An 18,628-nucleotide genomic window follows, 5' to 3' on the forward strand; every position below is an offset into this window, starting at 1 on the left:
GACGCTTGTCAATAGGTTCAAAATACGTTCAATGGATATCTTATGAGTTCAAGTACTTCACCGGCCCGCGATAATGCACAACAGGGCCCCCTCTTATGCTCAAGCACTAGTTACCAATCTCGGCTCGCCGCTCCAAGACACTTCTAGCCTCCGCTTCCGTCAACGAGTCGATTCCAAGCTCGGCTAGAACTTCTCTTGCGCTCTCATTGTCCTTGAAAAGCCGTTTTTCGACCTCCCAGAGCCCGGCTCGAGCGGTAGGGCCCGCTTGCGTGGGCTCATCCTCGCTCGGGTCTGTGGCGCCATCCAGAGCTGTTGGCCCCGTCGTGCTCAGCCCGAGCAGTAGAAGCGCCTCGCTCAACTTCTTCAGCACTTTCTTAGAGCCGCCAGGATGGCTCGCCGCGCCTAAAGCGACGTCAACCACACTGCCGAGGTGGTCCATGTCGCTAATGAATTGCAGGGCCCCAGAGGCTGAAAACGTGTTCCTCATCAGGATGCTGCTCCACATGAACGTCTGAATCGCGAGAAGAACCTGCCGGGTGATCCGGCGCAAGGGGGCGAATCCCAGGGCTCGGGAGAGGAAGGATAGCTCTGCGGAAATGGTACGCAGGACAGGGGCTAGGTCGGAGGTGGGCGGCAGAGGAGCGCCGTTGGGAGCCGGCGTTGTGGCTGCCAGGGTTGTCCAGGTCGAAACGCGGGAATAAGGCTTCAGAGCGGAGCGCACATTTGATGTTAGCGTGGATGTGATGATCGACTCGGAGCGGAGTCGTAAACGCCGGTATGCGGAAGCAGTCTCGTCGAATAAGGCGCCTTCGGAGGCTGTGCCTTGATCGTCGTCGTTGTGGTGGTTGCTGTTGTTCACAGCCTGGGAAGTGCGCGATGCAACGTCTGCGATAGACATGGAGCCCGCCACGTTCTTGCCGCCGTCCTTATTTAGCCTGACGCGCTCTTGGAGCTCAGTCCAGAGCTCCACAAAGAATACTTCGTTGCTCCAATCTTCCATCTTCTTCTCGAGCCACTCCGCGCTTCCAAAGACTCTGCAAAGTCGCTCAAGTCCAGCCACGCCTTCGACGCTGGCCTGTCCGTCCGAGCCCTGCACGGTCCGACCGATAGCTGAGGTCATTGCGAGGTAGGCCTCCAAAGCGGACTGTAGGCGTTCGTGAAATTGGTCGAAGATGGTGATCTGGATGTCGATAAGGAAGCGAAGCTTTTGACTGAACGACGATAAATGCTGGTAACGCTCGGTAATTGTTTCGAGGAGGTCGTTGACACGGATCGCGGCCTTGGTCGGTTTCGTTGACGAGAGCTCAACGCCATCGTAGTCGATATGACCACTGTCTGGTGCGTCCACGATCTCTTTGTAGCGAGCTAAAGCGAAGTCCTTCTCAACCTGTAGCCAGCGATCAAACCAACCCTGTTTGGTCAGGACCTCCCACGTCACACCTTTCCAGTCCCCAGCGACATAGGGGTCCGGTAAATAGTTCCAGGATTCGCGGACCTCGCTGTCAAAAGTCATCAATTCGTGCACAAAATGGCTCAGGAGTTGTGGGTGTGTCGATATTTGAGGCATGAAGGTGGCTATCTTGTTCCGCAACACAGGCAAGAGTGCTGTGATAAAGGCATGAGAGGCATTATAGAAGTTCCACTCGAGGTCGGTTCCGACCTGTTTCGCCTTTTCGTCGAATATAGGCTGCAAGAACGAGGCGAAGAAACTCCCGAAGTTGTTCATCAGATCCGTGATATGAGCTAAAAAGTATTCCGGCTGCGACTCTTAGACTCATGGTTTTCAACACGGTAGTTATACGGGATAGTACGGTACCTTGTCAAGCCTGTTCGTCGGCTTATCCCCGCTGAAGTGGTATTTAAACCGAAGTTCCAGCGGATGCACCATCACCTCGAGCGGCAACAGCACCGGAGGCTCAGCGCATTGATGCTCGGGCACAGAAGCGCGGCCAGTAAGCTCACTATAGCATTTGTGTTAGAGCATGAACCGCTTTCCGCAACAAGAATTCAATAAAGGCGTACGGTATCTGCAAGTCGAGGAGCAATCCGACGTTCTCCCTCCACTCCAGTTGAACATCATTCGGGAACTGCAAGTCTTTCGAAGGCCACTTCATGCGGTCCATCGTTCCTTGCAGCCGCTGCGAGAAATGGCTTTTCATTTGCTCTCTGAGCGCCGAAACCAACTTCCCCACATAATCGACCAAGTGAGGGGCAGCCCCTTCTGCTGCCGGCTGGGCCTCGTGCAATGATCGAGAGATGTTGCGAAGCCGAGTATATGATTGAATCGCCAACCTGGGATCACTTCCGGTATCCTTCAAGGCTTGCTGGCTGTATGCAGTTTTAGCAGTTAAAGCACAGAAGGCAACTTGAAGCTATTTCCCCACCTTAACTCCTCCGCTTCCTTCAACACAGTCATGTAGCCCCTAGAAATCTCAAGCCTCCGCAGCTTTTCGATGCTAGCCTCGAACCGCTTGGCCGCGTCATCGCTAGAGTCGGACCCAGTGATTGCTTTCAGGCGCCTGTCAATATCCTCTTGCTGCACGTTGAATGCTTCGGCTCGCTGGCGAGTAGCTTCGGCGTGGTCGTTGGAGGCCTTGGTGGCATTGGAAAGAGCTTCTTGTGCTTCGGCTAGCTATTTCGAGTCCTTCGTTAGCATAGTGAAAGGGAAGGAGAAGTATAGTATGGCCGTTGAAGCAAAGGGGCTGAGCAATATACCTGCTTGCGTTGCAGCTCATGCTGGGCTCGTAGACTCGACAACAAGGAGTCGAGGCTCTCTAGATCAGCAGAAACCTGAAGTTTATCGTTCAAATAATCCTCCACTCTTGTCCTCTCATGCGATGACAAGGCAGATGCAGAAGTGGCCATTCTTCGCGAAGTGAGATAAATTGTTTTGGAGAAGTTGGCGGGGGGAAAAGTACAGCGTGGAGTCGCAAAGTGGACGGCCGCTACGGTGTCTCCAACGGAGAATAGCGGCTGGAAGCTCTGGCCTTCCCGCTGCCCGTTCCGTCCAACCAACGTCATCGTTTCCCTCCCGTAGCTCAAGACACTATGAAGCACGTCGCAGCACCTCAAACTCAATGGCTTCTGCTTGATAAGACCTTTGTCCTCAGTCTAACGTGATGGCCAGTCCGGCGAAGAAGCGGAAGAGGGATGACCTCGAATCCTCCGCTCAGCGCAACCGGAGCATAGCGTCATTCTTCCAAGGGCAAGCCAGCAAGCGGGCGGAGAAGACCCAGCAAGCATTGCAGACTCCAGCTGAAACTGAAACCCCAGATGAACAGACTCTATCTGACGAGGCTCTTGCTCGCAAGCTTCAGGCTGAGTGGGACCAAGAGATTGCCGCTCCAACATCGCAGGTCGATACTCCCACTAGCGAGCCTACACCGGTGCCGGCGCCGGCGCCTCTAGACTCGGAGGCTACCGACCTGAAACCAACCACTGGACAAAATAAAGGCATCCTATCTCTTCAGTCATCGACGGGAACGGAAGATACGATTTCTCTGGCTGTGCCGTTCGACCAGAGCCCCATCACATTTGACGCGGCCAAATATGCGCAGGAGCTGAAGGGCCACTGGGCCGCGCAGGGAGGCGACGCTACATACGCGCTTCTAACCAGAGCTTTCGTCCTTGCGAACGCAACAACCAGTCGCATCAAGATTGTGGATACTCTAGTCAACTTCCTTCGGGTCTTGATTGAAGGTGACCCTTCGAGTGTTCTTCCCGCAGTCTGGCTTGCGACGAATTCCATCTCACCACCGTACGATGAGATAGAGCTAGGCTTAGGCGGATCCTCGATCTCTAAGGCTCTGAAGAAGGTTTATGGCCTTAATAGCCAGGGTCTCAAGACCCTTTACGACAAGCACGGCGATGCAGGCGATGTGGCCTTCGAGGCCAAGAAGAGGCAGAGCTTCACCTTGATGAAGCCCAAGCCACTGAGGATCAAGGGCGTGTACCAAGCTCTTAAGAAGATTGCCCTGAGTAAAGGAAGTGGAAGCCAGGAGGCCAAGCAGAGGATAGTTGAAAAGCTACTGCAGGACGCTCGTGGTGCAGAGGAGAGTCGATACATTGTTAGGACACTCGTCCAGAATCTGCGCATTGGGGCTGTCAAGACGACAATGCTTATTGCGCTGGCCCGAGCCTTTCTATACTCCAAACCAGAGGGAGCTGAGTTTGCTGTCCAATCTCAACAAGACATGGCGCGTTTGAAGAAGGAAGAACTCGCAGAGGTCTACAGCAATGCAGAGGAAATTGTCAAGGCATCCTATGCTAGACATCCGAACTATGACGATCTTGTAACATGCCTACTCGAAAGCGGCGTGACAGAGGAACTCCTTGTGCGCTGCGGACTACAACTACACATTCCTCTCAGGCCGATGCTAGGCAGCATCACGCGCGATCTATCAGACATGTTAACCAAGCTACAAGGGCGAGACTTTGCCTGCGAGTACAAATACGACGGACAACGCGCCCAGGTTCATTGCGACGAGGCGGGCAAGGTGTCCGTCTTCTCTCGCCATCTCGAGAATATGACCGAGAAGTACCCGGATCTCGTGTCTCTCGTGCCCCAGATCCGGGGCGAAGGAGTGTCCAGCTTCATCTTGGAGGGCGAGGTGGTTGCAGTCGATCAGGGCACGGGGGATCTGCAAGCCTTCCAAATCCTCACCAACCGCGCGAAAAAGAACGTCGATATAGGCTCCATCAAAGTGAACGTGTGCTTGTTCGCTTTCGACTTGATGTACCTGAATGGACAACCACTGTTGGATCGCTCATTCCGCGAGCGTAGAGAGCTCCTGCGGAGTCTATTTGTCGAAGTGCCCAAACGGTTCACCTGGGTCAAGAGTCTCGACGCCACATCCGCGGACTCCGAGGCCGTCCTCGAGTTCTTCAAAAGCGCCACCGACATCAAATGCGAAGGGATCATGGTGAAGGTGCTCGACAACGTCCTCAAATCGGACCTCGAGCTGAGCGGCACCACCGCGCCGCCCACTGACCCCGCCCCTGGCGAGAAACCCGACCCCAAATCCTCTTCGACATCCAGAGCGGGCGGAGGGCGACGCAAAGCCCTGCTGTCGACCTACGAGCCCGACAAGCGCCTGGAATCCTGGCTCAAGGTCAAGAAGGACTACAGCACCTCCTCGGAGACGCTGGACCTGATCCCCGTGGCCGGCTGGCACGGCAACGGCCGCAAGGCGAAGTGGTGGTCGCCGATCCTCCTCGCGGTCCGCAACCCGGAGACGGGCGGCCTCGAGGCCGTCACCAAGTGCATGTCCGGCTTCACCGACAAGTTCTACCAGGCGAACAAGGACAGGTACGCCGAGGGGTCGCCGAACGTGATCTCGCGGCCCAGCTACGTCGAGTACTACGGCGCCCCGGACGTCTGGTTCGAGCCGCAGGAGGTCTGGGAGATGGCCTTCGCGGACATCACCCTCAGCCCGACGTACCCGGCTGCCATCGGCCTGGTGAGCGAGGAACGCGGCCTCAGTCTGCGGTTCCCGCGCTTCCTCAAGGTCCGCGAGGACAAATCCATCGACGAGGCGACCACCTCGGATTACTTGGCGTATCTGTGGCGGAAGCAGTCCGAGAAGAGTAGATTGGAGGGGGAGCCGCCCGCACCAGCGGACGATGCTGACGAGTAGAGAGAGATCCACCTAGGACATAGACATGACCTAGAACATCAAACCGGCTATTTGGCGTAGATGAGATGATGACCTTCTGTTTTGGGTATGAATATATACGAGTACAAACAAATCTACTCCGTAGGCACGAGCCAATTCCAATCAAAACTTGACTCCCTCCAACCTCCCCAACATAAACAGCCATAGCCATAATACCTAGCTAGGACAAATACTCGACAAGGTAACTCCAGCTAAACACCCAATCTATCCCAAAATTCCTGGGCTTTCACCTTCCCATGCTAAAAAAACCCCCCAAGGGCCCAAGCAAAACCAACATCACGTGCCCGCCCACGGGCGCGCGTAGATCACCAAACCACCCTAACCCGAACAAAGAAAAGCTCGCCGACGGCCTAAGGCTAGCAACTTAAGCCCCCCCCATTAACCCCAAACTAGACTAGCGCCAACGCGAAATCAGCGCGACAGCTTGCTCCTTCACGCGTTTGCGGCTGACGCGTTGATTACTTTTTTTTTGTTGTTGGTTCCCGTGCCGTGGCCTGTCTTTTGCCTTTCCCCGACAACGCAACACCGAGGCAACGCCCTCGCCTACGAATACGATGCTCGGCTGGAAAGGAAATCCTGAGCAGACGTCATTTGTTTTTTTAAGGCTTGGGTGGGGGGGTTTTAGTGGGCTTTTTCCGTCTTGTCTTTCGTCTGGTTTAATTAATGTCTGCGAATGGGTTCGTGGATACGTCATCGATTTTCGAACATGTAAATTCTGGGTTGCCTATCGGATTGATTGATTGTTCTTGAGGTTTCTGTCTCTGACACGCGAGAAGGACTTCTCTTGAAGGTTGAATAGTTCATCGTCAGTGGATATGATGAAAGAAAAAAGTTATCCTGTGGAAACTTGGAGGCCATGGTATGGTAAGGAAGGCCGAATATCTACCGATTGATTGGTGGGTCACATGGTTTTGTTTTTCGCACACAAAGGAAAATCATAACCAGGGATCCCTTAATCGTGATTGCGACACAAGGAAGAAAATGATATGGACAGCAGGGATGTAATTTCAGACATTTATAGCCCGGTATGGTTTCATCGAGTTAAAAGGGCAATATTCAAGCAGAGAAGGAGCAACACAGCAAAAGGGGGTATGAGACTAGGACAGAAATAGGGAAAATGGGCACATAACAGTCATCAAGAGTCGTAAGTATTAAGCCCGAATTGCATCCATCATTGGAAGCGGGCATATACATTCATGGACGATGGGGCTACGGTCGCAACTCCTCCCCGAGTTGCAAGACAGTCGTCGGTCCCTTTGAGCGGATTTTGGGGCTATCCGCCCCTGGTGGTAGCAAGCTGTCCAGGTTGGAGCGCCTGCGGTCTTTATTAGCCAGCGGGGTCCTTGACGGGCCCCCTGGTGTGCGGCCGCCCCAGGCTGGCTGTGCTGGACTCGGCGTCACGTTCACAAAATCAGCAAAATTGAATTGTTGGTTCGGAGTGCCGAAGCTGGGAAAGACACCACCCCCGAGGGTTGGGGTCAGCGATGGTAGAACGGCATGCTGGCTGGGGGGTGTCGAAGGAGGAAAATCTCGGGCCTGGGGCTTGCTGACACTGGCTGGCGTGGGAGAGTTGGCAAGGTATAGAAGCAGATCGGCCCCGTCCTCATGGCGTAGATTTCGTTCGTTGCGGGACGAACGGATGTGCTTGGGAGGGGGAGTGCGCGGGGGGGAGGAGCCCACCATGGAGCTTACAGCTTGGAAGCTGTGGACAGGAAGATCTGGATCATTATCGTCCTCAGACGGCGGAGGATATGCCGGCGATGAATATTCTGGAATCGTAGCTGAATCTGGCATGAAAGGGAGGTGGAGCTGCCGGCCTGCTCGGTGTCGGTTGAAACCCGGAGACGATTCAGGCAGATGATATGAAGCCTTCCAGGAAACTCGAGGTGCCTTCACAGTCTGCTCGGTGATTGAGTCCGACCGTAGACGTTTACGACTGGCCGACAACATCGGCTGCATCACTCGAGAGTCGAAGGTTGCTGCATGTTTGTTGCGGGACGACCTGGGCAGCTCCTTGGAATAGGACGGATTCGGCAAGGGCGGCGGAGTCAAAGGCGTCTCACTACGACCGTGGGAAATGTCTGACGAGGAATCCGATGGCTTGTCACTTCCCAATGAAGCCTGTCTTCCTCCGTTGACGTTGGGGTCAATAGCATGGAGTCGACCATTCTGGTACTTGACCTTGGCGAGGCCTAGACGATCTTGGAGGTTGAGGGACACCTACACACAGGAGAAAGCATTCCGTTAGTTGGGTGTCTAGATAATGATGCAGAGGAGCCGTCCAACATTGGAGCTGGTGAATCACATACTTGGGCAATGTCAATTTTTCGAATCGTTCGCTCAGCGGTGGGCGGATGAGTGAGGGCCATTGTTCCGTAGTAGTCTTGACGACAGCAGATGCACCGGGGATTTGCTTGCAGGAAACAGGATTGGATGGGGGTGGTCACAGACCACTCGGAGGCTAGTGAGGATGGAGAGGGAGTGAGCCTGGAGTGATGACAGCAGAAAGACAGGGCCCCAGGTAGGTAATGTCCAAAGCAAGGCCGGCTTGTGACAGAGTTTCAAGCCGGAAGAAGCAAGGCTGGGCTGAGGAGTGGAAGTCTGGGAAGTAGAAGAAGAGGGGACGAAGGGCTGAAAGAACAAGCAAAAGATGGAACCCAATTGGAGGAAGATCGATCGTGTAAAGCCCAGAGAAGTTTAGTCGGTTTCGATGTCGAAGTTGGTTTAGTGAGGAAGTTTAGTCCGTAGTCCGGCTTCAATTGGAGTGAGCACCAACAACAACAACAACCGAAATGGATGGATGAAAGGACTTCTAGAAGCTGCAAAGCTTCTTGTTGACGGACAAACTAATGGGAATTTTGATCGAACTAATGAATGAATGCAGTCGCCGTTGCAGGTGAGAAATTTGCACTGGAAGATCTCTGGAGTCAACCGTTCTGTGTCGAAAATTCAAAAGGGAGGAAAAAGAGAGGTTTTTTTTGGAGAGCGGGTGGATAAGCGCCATTCATCCTCCATCCTCCCAATGCATCATCCCTTGGCTCGGCCTGGCAACTTGTAACTTACATCAATACAACACAACCACTATCGTCAACCAGCAAGTCTTTTGTACTCTACCTGCAATAAACAAGAATAGTGACTGGCACTTCTCAATTTCTGATTGTCTACATTGAACAGCACTGCACAAATCACCGCTTGGTTAACAACATACTACGTTACTGGGCCTTTCTGTTGATTCGAATTCATTCTGCCTACCAAGAAATGCCCTTTTGAAGCACTACTGAAACCCGATGTCAATCTCTGAAGCAACAAGTGAGGATATTTGGTCAATTCACAGCCAATGGTACAGTACCCGTTGCGACTATCGGAATGTTCCAGGACTGCAGCCGTCGCCAATCTGAGCAGTTCAATATGCTGAAAGAAAATCTTCCGATCTCTCCATCCATTCATTCCAGTTCCTCCCTTCGTTCTCCCGCCGTCTGCCTAGATACATACATGAGTAGACTCTACCTAGATGTCCAGCTGTCAACCCCAGGCTGCAGGCCCTCTGCTTAACCGGGGTAATTGACCATAACAAAAGTATGCTGATGCATCGATGCCAGAGGGCAAACACTGTCTGGTTGCCATGGCCTAGCCGCTGTCTCCGGCGCCCCTCCGCTCTTCAGGTCCCTGCCGCACCCACCGAAGGGGTTCTATGCCCTGCGCTCGGTTTCAGATCATAGCCATCTATCAACCTCCGTACAACGGAAGGGTCCGTAGAAAAGATCTAAGGGTCTGGAACTTGGTAAATCCCTTCTGATACACAGAATAACAACAAGAGTCGGTAGCATCCATCATGGTGGCTGCTCACTCCCCCGACGGGTCCCACTGTCTGGCATCTGTGGTTGAATTTGATATCCAGCATGTAGGGCTCCGCGCAGTGGCACCTAACATTCTCCTTCAATTCTTATCCTTATTCTCATCCCCGGAAATGTTCTTGCGCCATTGCGGGTTTTCCGTAGGCGGAGAATTTCATCTGCTGGTTACTATCGGTTAGGAGTTTACACACCAGAAGAGTTCTGTTCTGCTGGGGCTCCGGAATATGAATCGTCCCAGAAGAAAGCAGGGTTAAGGCTGATGGAGACATCGGGGGGGACTAAGGTGGTGGAGTGCACCCTGTTGTCCTGCAATAATCAATCAGGTCGAGCTCTCACGGCAAATGCCCCTAGGGAGGGACCCAGATCGGAAGAGCTACTCGGAAAGCAAACGGGGAGAAAGAGTACGGAGTACGGGGGCACAGCCGCTGGGATCACAATGGGAAAGAAACAAGGAACTCGCGAAACATGACGTGGACCTGGTCCGGAACATTGGATTTTGCGAACAGCAGCAGTAGCACCACCATCGCGGAATTGGAGCCGTCTATCAGCGACTTAATGATCGAGCAGCTGTCACTATGGGAGCTTCACTACAATCCATGTGCATATAGAGGAAAGGCGGTAGGGCTCGATAGTAAGAGCAGATTGTTCTTTGTAGACAACCACTTATGTTGTGTGCACACTTTGATAGCTGAGGGTGGTGAGGGGAGATGGAACAACACAACAATGGGGCTGTTTTCTCAACGGCATGATAAGGGACAAATCTGTCGTTAATTAGGCCGTTCACGGTGGGCTCTTCTCGACTTCTTTGAGACTAGCAGGACCAAATCCAGGTTCTGGGATGGATCTAGTCTCAAGGCTCCATGGAGGCTGGAGCTGGGGGCGCTCCTGGCGCCAAGCTCCCTCTTACCGGCAGGCGCCATCCCGTCTAAGTTGGGTTCACCAGCTAAGGTGCGGAACCGCAGTAGTGACCCGGGCGAGCAAAGATGCCTAAGTTACGAGTCACGACAGACGGGATTTGCAGAAGAGAAAAAAAAAACAAAAAAACAAAAGTAACGCTCCAGGAACTTGAGCAGTGCGACATCCATGTCTGGAGCTGAGTAGACAAGACTTTAGAGACGATGTCGTTAGTTAGCCCTTGTGTAAGTGGGGAGGAAATCAGGGGAATAAGATAGGGGGATAGCAACTGTCTCTTATCTCGCTGTGAGACTTTGAGGTATTTAATAGCTTTGCATAGCTACTCCGAGGAAGAGAGGGAAAAGGGGAAGGGATCCAGAACCTCCCTCCCTTTCTGCGGGCTGCATCCTGCATCCTGATTGTTAACATTCTGATTGTTCAGTACGAAGTAGTTACAGTTGAGTCCAAAGGTATGTGCGCCGAACGGCAGCCAAGAAATATCAACCACCATCAAAACACCTACTGCCGTGCCACTCAAACTGTTCTGCCTGCCGGCGTGGTACGTACAGCGCTAGCAAGGAAGATCCGAGATCCCTGCGATTACGCCGCCGCCGCCGCTGCTGCTGCTGCTGCTGCTGCTGCTTTTGCTCTTCTGCGCATCACGGGTTACCCATACCGACCGGCTCCTGCTCAGTCAGGCCAAAGCGATATTTTGTACGTACTGTACTCGCTGCAGAGTACATAAGCCTTAACTGGCCGACCGCTCTCGGTTCCTATATCGATTCTCGGAACGGTAAGATAGCAGCAGTTTGCGTTGCTACCACGGAACTGCAGCAAGAGGCTGAGGATAAGACCGAAAGACAAATATAGCAGACGATCGTCTAGCTAGGCTCCACCGGACCGGGATGGTGAGACGGTGATGTTAGGAAGACAGCGAGTGGTTAGTTAACTAGTCCACCCTCCACCGTAGTTTAGCCTGGTAGAGGCCACTATCTCACGTTCTTAACCATTCTTCCTGCACTTCTGTTCCCTCCCCCTGTTGGCCAGTGGCATCTAGCCTACGTAAGACACCCTTGTCTATTCGCAACGAGCCCCCTCTGGCTGCAGCTTGGCTGTAGCCCCTCCTCTCCTTCCACCACCCCCCCACCTTAATCGCCGATGGCAGCAATTCACTTGTGATTAGTATCGCTATTTCTGATGGTCTATTATTCTCCATTCTCCTTTAATCGGGGTTATCGACCTTGTACCCATTTACAGGGGCACTTCTCGGTCTCGGTCGTTATCGGCTTGCATCCAGGGACCACCGGGGCGGAAGGGTCAACACCAGGGCTCAAGGGTCTGTGGTTCTCTGCAATTCTGCAGCGTGGCACTGAGGATAGCATGTCGAGGTGAAACAGACGGAGACAGCGAGTTCAAACCAAAGCCGAACAAGCTTTTAGCCGTGGTAACGGAAAGGGAATGGGATCTGGCTCTGACCGGGAGTGATTCAGATAACCCGGTAGGAGATTGGCCGTTGCAGTTCTTTATTTTTTCCTTTTCTTTTTTTTCCCTCTTTGGCTTATTTTGCTTGTTTTGCTGGACCATTTTGCGTGTCTCACATACCAATGACATAACTGACTAGCACAATGGCTGGCGATTGTTCTCTTTAGTTTTAGTTCCAGGCACTAATCGACCCCATCCGGCTTTTCCACTTCTCTCACTTCCAATCTCTTTTCTTCATAGTCTTACTGCGGAGTACTAGTATCCCGTCAATACTGTCTGTTCCATAATCCATTATTCTCCTTAGTTCCTTTCTTACCCCCAAGAAACCCAAGAAAAAGAGAGAGCAAGAGAGAGCGAGAGAGCGATAGACGCAACCTAAGCACCAGTTTACTTACCAGTTCCATTCGTTGATTATCACCTAATTTCCCCCTACTACTTTTATTTCTACCCTTATTTTATTTTTACTCATATTTTCATTATTTTTATTATCATTATTATTTTTCTGTTGGCCCTCCTTTACACCAAAAGTCCCTCCTTCCTTGGTCAAGCCAGCCCTCTGGTCTGCCTCTTGTTCCTAGTTTTTCCCTCTTTTCTCAGCTTCTCTAATCTTTTCCCCTCCCCGCCTTTGACTTGGCTAATGATTTCATTCTAGTTGACCCCATTGTTGGTCCTATCTCCCCTCGTTTCTTCTTTTCTTTCCTGCTCTCTTTCTCTCTTTCTTGTCTCTCGCTTGTTCAATTATTCTCCAAACCAACTGTCAATTTGTGAATTTCCATTAAACTTCCAGAAATTCCAGTGATTGCGGGGTGCTTATTCCAGTGGTTGATCAATCGCAACCGCAAACGGTTGCTTTTTTCCTAGCTTGTTGTCGGGACAATCACCGAACAGCGCAGAGCAGCAGCGTGTTAGTCCACGCAGGAATCCCAGCAATTATACCCAGTTTGACGACAGCACATCGGCTTGGAAGATTGACAGTCGCTCGTTTATCCCTGGCGAATCTCTAAACCTCTCATTGGATGGTCGCGAAAGAAAACATCCCCCAAAGCAGTGAAAGCAGAAGAGACAGACCGGCCAGCGCTGCTCAGCCTCTCTTTCCCTTCCCAGTATAATTCCTCACCCTCCTTCTAGTCCTTCGACCCTCTTGATTCAGCAACAATCAAGAAAGATCGTCCACCATGCCGTTATTCAAGACGCTACGTCGACGCTCCAAGGCTAGCTTCACTACCACCAAGTCGCCGGAGACTAAATCGACCGAATCCCAGTCTAATGGCGATGTAACTTCGGGGCAATCGTCATCAACGCTTGAAACAGCTTCGTCCAGCTCCCTCACCCCTCCTTCTTCGATCAAGCCTACCTTGTCTTCTCCCAACCTTCCGTCGCTGAGTGAGAGCAGCAGCACACCCAGCGCAATCTCACCCCTTGCCGTGCCGCCACAACGACCGGGCCCCCTCACTACTTCTTCTTCTCAGCGGAACAGCGCCTATGTATGTGATCTCGTATCTGCGCGAGGTAAACTTACTTACTGATGGTCTGGGATCCCTATTAGTTTGGTAGTACTATGTCTGTGAATGGAGTAGGACGGTCGCCCACGCCTTCTTCCCCTTACGCACCCCGCATCATATCTGTCTCGGAAAACTCTTGGGTAAGTGATATAACCTCTGGTGGACCGTGAGTGGGCTCGAGGTCTGACTTTCGGGGGACTATTCATAGGTGCACCACAAGGTACTGCTTGTTTACGGTCAGGTTGGAGATCCGCGACAACATCCGCTGGACGGAACTGTCACAGTCTACCATCACCAGGATAGCTTCCCGTCGACCTCATGGCCTGTTACTTCTTCACACTTCAAGACTTTGGTGCATCTAGTACCTGGTCCCAATCGACTGCGCTTCGAATTTGTGTCGAGCAAGCATTCGTCCGGTAGCTCGCACCAATCGGTTCATTCATCCTGGATTTGCATCAACTATCTCCCACTGGTCAATGCTCCACCTTTGCAGTTGGTGATACTGCTCGGAAAGGATTCTGATGGCACCTTCGACACCCCGCCAGAGAAACAACAACGGGATGGAAATGGCCTCGAAACCGCTATTCAAAAGTATCGGATGGCAGCATACCTGTGGCAAGCATTCACCGGGGAACAAATGTACCGCAACAATCTTGGACGGCGCTGTTTCCGGCTCGAGGATGAGTGGCAATTGGGTACGTCGAGTCGTCGCGATACAACTACTGGCCAAATGCGAAACGAGGCCAAAATCCACGTTGTTCGGACCGAGAAGACAGTCGCGGAACTTCGGGACCTCAACATTGCGCAGCAGCACGGCTCTGCTACTCAGAAGGATGAGCTATTCCGGATCGCGAGAGATGCCGTGAAGGACTACTTTCACCTTCAGCCAGGTCAGAAGCAGTATGTCTCCGTGTTGCTTCTCGACTCACACTGGGACACAAGCTCTCAAGTGATCACTGGTCATGCGGCCCTGGGCTCGGACTCCGGAGACCTCAAGCTAGCGATCTTCGGCTCCCATAGCCTCCACAGCTACCCGTCCAATATGGAAGAGGTTGTGGATGCCTTCACTGATTGCACCAGAACAAACACCGACTTTGTAGCTAATGATTGCGGAGAGGCTGGATCCAGCTGGGAAGCTGCCAACATCGGTATCGGAGCGCACCTTCATGAGGTCGGTCACCTCTTCGGGTGTCCACACCAAGAGTCGGGCATCATGCTTAGGGACTATGTCCGCCTCAACCGGTCATTCCTCACACGCGAGCCATTTTCCACCCGAACGAAGACCCAAGGTCTTAAATTGTGCTTACCACAGGATGAATGTGGCTGGCATCGACTTGACGTTCTGCGGTTCCGGTTCCATCCCTGTTTCCGATTGCCCAGCGATGCTCCTATAGGTTCCGATGACAGCATTCAGGTTTGGCCCGTCGAAAACGGCAAAATTGTTCTCACGGCTCCATCGGGAATCGCGTTCATCGAACTCTATGCCGAAGGTGACAACGTTTGCCATAACTTTATTGAGTATATGAACAGTGAGTCGAGTAGCAACGGGCTTCCAAGGCAAATCACCGTGACGGAGACTGAACTGCGTCAACGCGTCTTCGGCAACGATAAGGAGAAGAAGAAGAGCGTCAAAATGATCATCTACTCTGGAGCTCTTGGCAGTCATACGGTGGATTCGATCAGTACTCTGAAATCGAAATTGTCCCTGGTGAAACTACCCAAGAGCCATACCGGCTACAAGGGTAGACAATTAGGACTTTCTCAGCTGGAAGGCAGCCAACCCGAGCAGCTGTTGTTGGATTGTGCCTTCATCTCGACCAAGCTTTTGACATCGGTCCGGATCTACCACGGTGCGGCCGTCAATGGACTTGAATTCTTCTATGAGGATGCAACGAGTCAGCTCTTTGGCAACAGAGAAGGGAAACCTGGCGGTGATGATTTCGTGCTCGGTAAATATCCCCTTATCCCACTTAATAGACAGGCGCTAATGAAGAAACCAGATACTCGGAGAGGGGAGATTTTGCTCGGTTTCTACATTCGGGCCGGCCACTGGATTGACGCTATTGAGATCTTGACCAGTCAAGGGAGGAAATCTGGCATGTTCGGGAATGCCCAGGGAGGCTCAGGGTAAGAATAGCCCTTCGCGTGATCTCGTCGCTTTGGATTGCAGGGCTTTGGGACTGACAAGTTGGCATTAGACACACTTTAATACCTCCTTTGGGATACAAAATCGCCGGAATCACGGGATCCAGTGGGTCCTGGATTGATGGGTTCTCACTAGTCATCATGCACTGATTTGACATTGTGTGATGACCATGAGATTTCTCACATTTCCTTGCTTGGGTTTGCGGGCCCAGGTTACCCGAATGGAAGGGCAGCTGGGTCCCTGCGACCGACCGATGCAGTGCCCCAATCGCCGGGTCCGTGTCTCGATTACGAGCGACTGTTGCTCCTCCGAATACGTTTCTTTCACGCCTTCAGTTCGATGAACAACGCAGGATACCCATTTGAATGCGTCTTTTCTTCACCCTTCTTGATTTGTGTCTGGATGTGCTTGCAAATTGATCTTCTAACTACATACCCGAGGCGGTGACCCATGTTGATCCCGCGAGTGGCACTATCCGAGGTTTATTGCATACTCCAGCCCCATGTTGCATGTTGCATGTTGCATGTTGCATTATATCTGTGCATGTAGAGGTGCAGATCATCCGACGCTGTGCCTTTGTGTTTTCTTCTCGTGCCGTGTGGTTGACATTGGGCGGCGCCCAGGAGTTTCTGTGGCCCTGATTCTGTTTTCTTTGTTGTTAGTGTTCTGCTGCCTACTTTGGCTGGAGGGAGGTTACTGGGCTACTATAGGCCAGTACGCGGAGAGGAGGTATCCCATGAGAAAAGCAGGACTTAGAATCATGGGTGTTGATAGTGGGACATACCTGTTAGGAGAACATAATTGACGTTGGCCCGAGGGCTCATAGATAATCACATATTTGCTTTTTTTCGGCTGTTTGATGTAGATGTTACAGCTTCCAGTCCAACTTGTTGCTTGGTAAGATTGAATGTGTTGCGTCAATGACTAGGTAGTCTCCATATCATCCATTATGCAGCTACTTGAACTCGAACTAGCTCGATGGTGTCCACAACATACTGGACCGTATCACAGGAACTTCCAAGGAAGTCTACCTACCTAAATAAGTAGCAGTCCCGGTTTACTTACTTAGTACCTTACCTATGCAACCATTGGCGCTCTCTCCCCCAGTTAAGTACCTGCCCCTCGGGGAGGATCGTGTGCAACCTCAACGACCACGAGATAATTCCGACTCGTCCCGGGGACTCAAACTGTTATGGGGGGAGGGATCTTAGTTTCGCACGAATAAACTTTGTACTGTACTCGAACTGATGCAAGCTTCCGTTCGTTCCATCCATGCATGAGGAGGACTCGACTTTGCTGAGCACAAGCACAAGCATACCCCCCGAGGCCTACCGTGACTACTACTACTATTACTGTAAGGTACTAGCTAGACTACCTTAGCTCCTTCCCTTTTCTTCTTCCAGTGGGGAGGGTTTCACGGTCTATCATGGCGGGGAAGACTACCTTACCTTGCTACTTGCCACGGGTTGAAGCTGAAGGAGGGAGAGCAGCCAGCCGGTGGCGAGAAAGTGGTATTAGTATGGCGTCTCTTGCGCGATTTTGTTTTACCTTTGCTTTGCTTTGCTTTGTTTGGATTTAAAGATGAACTATGACGGCGTGATGCGAGGTTCGACGATAGGGTACACACATACATACATACAGACATACATGTACACAGTACGCCCGGTGGGCCATTCTGCGGGAACTCCTAGAAGGCAGGGATCAGGGATTGTCTACTGCACTGTACATCTGAGGTGCTGTATTCCCGGGATCATGAATGGAACAAGAAGGAATGGGAATGGGGGGTGGCTGATGGATGGCTGCAGCTAGCTCAGAAGCAAACAAACCACCACCATCACCCACCACACGCAACCTTACCTTGTGATCGCCAGCCCCTGCCACCACCACCAAACGGTCAACGGCCAGGCACAGTACCCTCTGTCGACTTTCCCCTTCCGACAGTACACACTCCCCTCCCCGTATCCAATCTCACCGTTGATCTTGGGGTTCCCACCGCTGCCACTGCCACTGCCACTGCCACGGATACGATACTCCCATCCCCCCGGGTTCCAGATGTCAGCTGCAAGATGCATGAGGGAGAGAATGGCGAGTGTCTCGGGTCTTGGGGTTTGTGGCTAATTGCTGTTGATATTACCTAACCCAATCCAGTGGGTTTCCCCTCAGTAGCTGTACGAGGCAGGAGGGGCACTGGAAGGGAAGCAGACTACCTTAGATAAAGTAGGAAGCTTCAATGTCACCCGGCCTGCCTGTCTTCTGTTTCTGACTTTCGGGCTCCCTTCCGAAGAAGCACCTTACCCCCCGACGCCAATGGTTCCTTGGGATTGAAGGAGGATGAGATGGGCTGGTCCGATCTTTGGGGAAGGAGAGGAAGGGGAGGAGGATTTGATCAGATTGTGTGTGTGTGTGTGTGTGTGTGTGTGTGTGTGTGTGTGTGTGTGTGTGAGATTTATCTGAGATGGAGTTCCAGTACTGTATTCGGTTGGTGCTACGCTAATACTGTAGTGGTAAACCACGTTCCAACGATAAGAGGGGCGGGAACGGATCTATAATCCTTAACTCCTGATTGGGATCTAGAAGTGATGATGAGGATACTTACCACTGTAAAAGAGGGCCTGGGCTTGGTGTTGAGGAGTTCCGCGGGAGCTGTATACATGACTTCATGAACCGAATCCGAATCAAGGTTGCTACTACTCCGGGTTGGGTAGGTACCTGCCGGTGGTTCGTCCAATCTCATCTCCCTCGGAGGTCTTTTCCTGTCGGCCACTCAGGCAGAGATAGACCTTCTCCGGGGCGATGGTTGATGAGACTTGTACCTAGATTTGTGGTGGCTCTTGGCTGGTTGATGGTTCCGTGCCAGGGTTCGTGGGGAGGAGGTGTCACCGTGGATGGTGCTTTTGACGGGTTGAGGTAAGGGGGGTATGATGGTGTTGTGTTCTGCTGGTGTCAACGGGGAGTATCTTTGCATTGACGGTATTTTGGGGAGATAGTCTTGCTTGGTAGATTTGAAGGAGGTGGAATCTTGTGTGTTGTGAGTAGTAGGATGAGACTCAGGTATACCTAACTTGACCGGCGTCA

General features: G+C 52.2%; 5 protein-coding genes across 5 annotated transcripts; 3 read left to right on the forward strand and 2 right to left on the reverse strand.

The window, feature by feature from the left end:
- BO66DRAFT_345091 (RINT-1 family protein) lies at positions 1 to 2,904 on the reverse strand. The gene is made up of 5 exons (XM_025644538.1): positions 2,716 to 2,904; positions 2,385 to 2,632; positions 2,023 to 2,328; positions 1,817 to 1,961; positions 1 to 1,759 (listed from the first exon to the last, which is right to left on the reverse strand). Exons 1-5 carry the CDS (start codon positions 2,863 to 2,865, stop codon positions 107 to 109), a joined length of 2,502 nt encoding a protein of 833 aa, XP_025506161.1. The 5' UTR covers positions 2,866 to 2,904; the 3' UTR covers positions 1 to 106.
- Positions 2,905 to 3,067: 163 nt separating this feature from the next.
- BO66DRAFT_390037 (putative DNA ligase I) lies at positions 3,068 to 5,736 on the forward strand. Its single transcript, XM_025646920.1, has one exon. It carries the CDS (start codon positions 3,120 to 3,122, stop codon positions 5,634 to 5,636), a length of 2,517 nt encoding a protein of 838 aa, XP_025506162.1. The 5' UTR covers positions 3,068 to 3,119; the 3' UTR covers positions 5,637 to 5,736.
- A 728-nt stretch (positions 5,737 to 6,464) lies between these two features.
- BO66DRAFT_427209 (uncharacterized protein) lies at positions 6,465 to 8,318 on the reverse strand. Its single transcript, XM_025650334.1, has 2 exons — positions 7,985 to 8,318; positions 6,465 to 7,895 (listed from the first exon to the last, which is right to left on the reverse strand). The coding sequence occupies exons 1-2, from the start codon at positions 8,042 to 8,044 to the stop codon at positions 6,885 to 6,887; spliced, it is 1,071 nt and encodes a 356-aa protein (XP_025506163.1). The 5' UTR covers positions 8,045 to 8,318; the 3' UTR covers positions 6,465 to 6,884.
- A 1,676-nt stretch (positions 8,319 to 9,994) lies between these two features.
- BO66DRAFT_399661 (uncharacterized protein) lies at positions 9,995 to 11,268 on the forward strand (the record flags this gene model as incomplete). The annotated part of the gene is made up of 6 exons (XM_025648696.1): positions 9,995 to 10,160; positions 10,305 to 10,477; positions 10,764 to 10,893; positions 10,993 to 11,137; positions 11,170 to 11,216; positions 11,258 to 11,268. The coding sequence occupies 6 exons, from the start codon at positions 9,995 to 9,997 to the stop codon at positions 11,266 to 11,268; spliced, it is 672 nt and encodes a 223-aa protein (XP_025506164.1).
- A 1,812-nt stretch (positions 11,269 to 13,080) lies between these two features.
- BO66DRAFT_317613 (zinc metalloproteinase family protein) lies at positions 13,081 to 15,702 on the forward strand (the record flags this gene model as incomplete). Its single annotated transcript, XM_025643568.1, has 4 exons — positions 13,081 to 13,389; positions 13,452 to 13,547; positions 13,616 to 15,534; positions 15,606 to 15,702. 4 exons carry the CDS (start codon positions 13,081 to 13,083, stop codon positions 15,700 to 15,702), a joined length of 2,421 nt encoding a protein of 806 aa, XP_025506165.1.
- Between the last annotated feature and the right edge of the window lie 2,926 nt (positions 15,703 to 18,628).

This window comes from Aspergillus aculeatinus (assembly GCF_003184765.1).
Source record: "Aspergillus aculeatinus CBS 121060 unplaced genomic scaffold BO66scaffold_12, whole genome shotgun sequence".
Lineage (NCBI taxonomy): Eukaryota > Fungi > Ascomycota > Eurotiomycetes > Eurotiales > Aspergillaceae > Aspergillus > Aspergillus aculeatinus.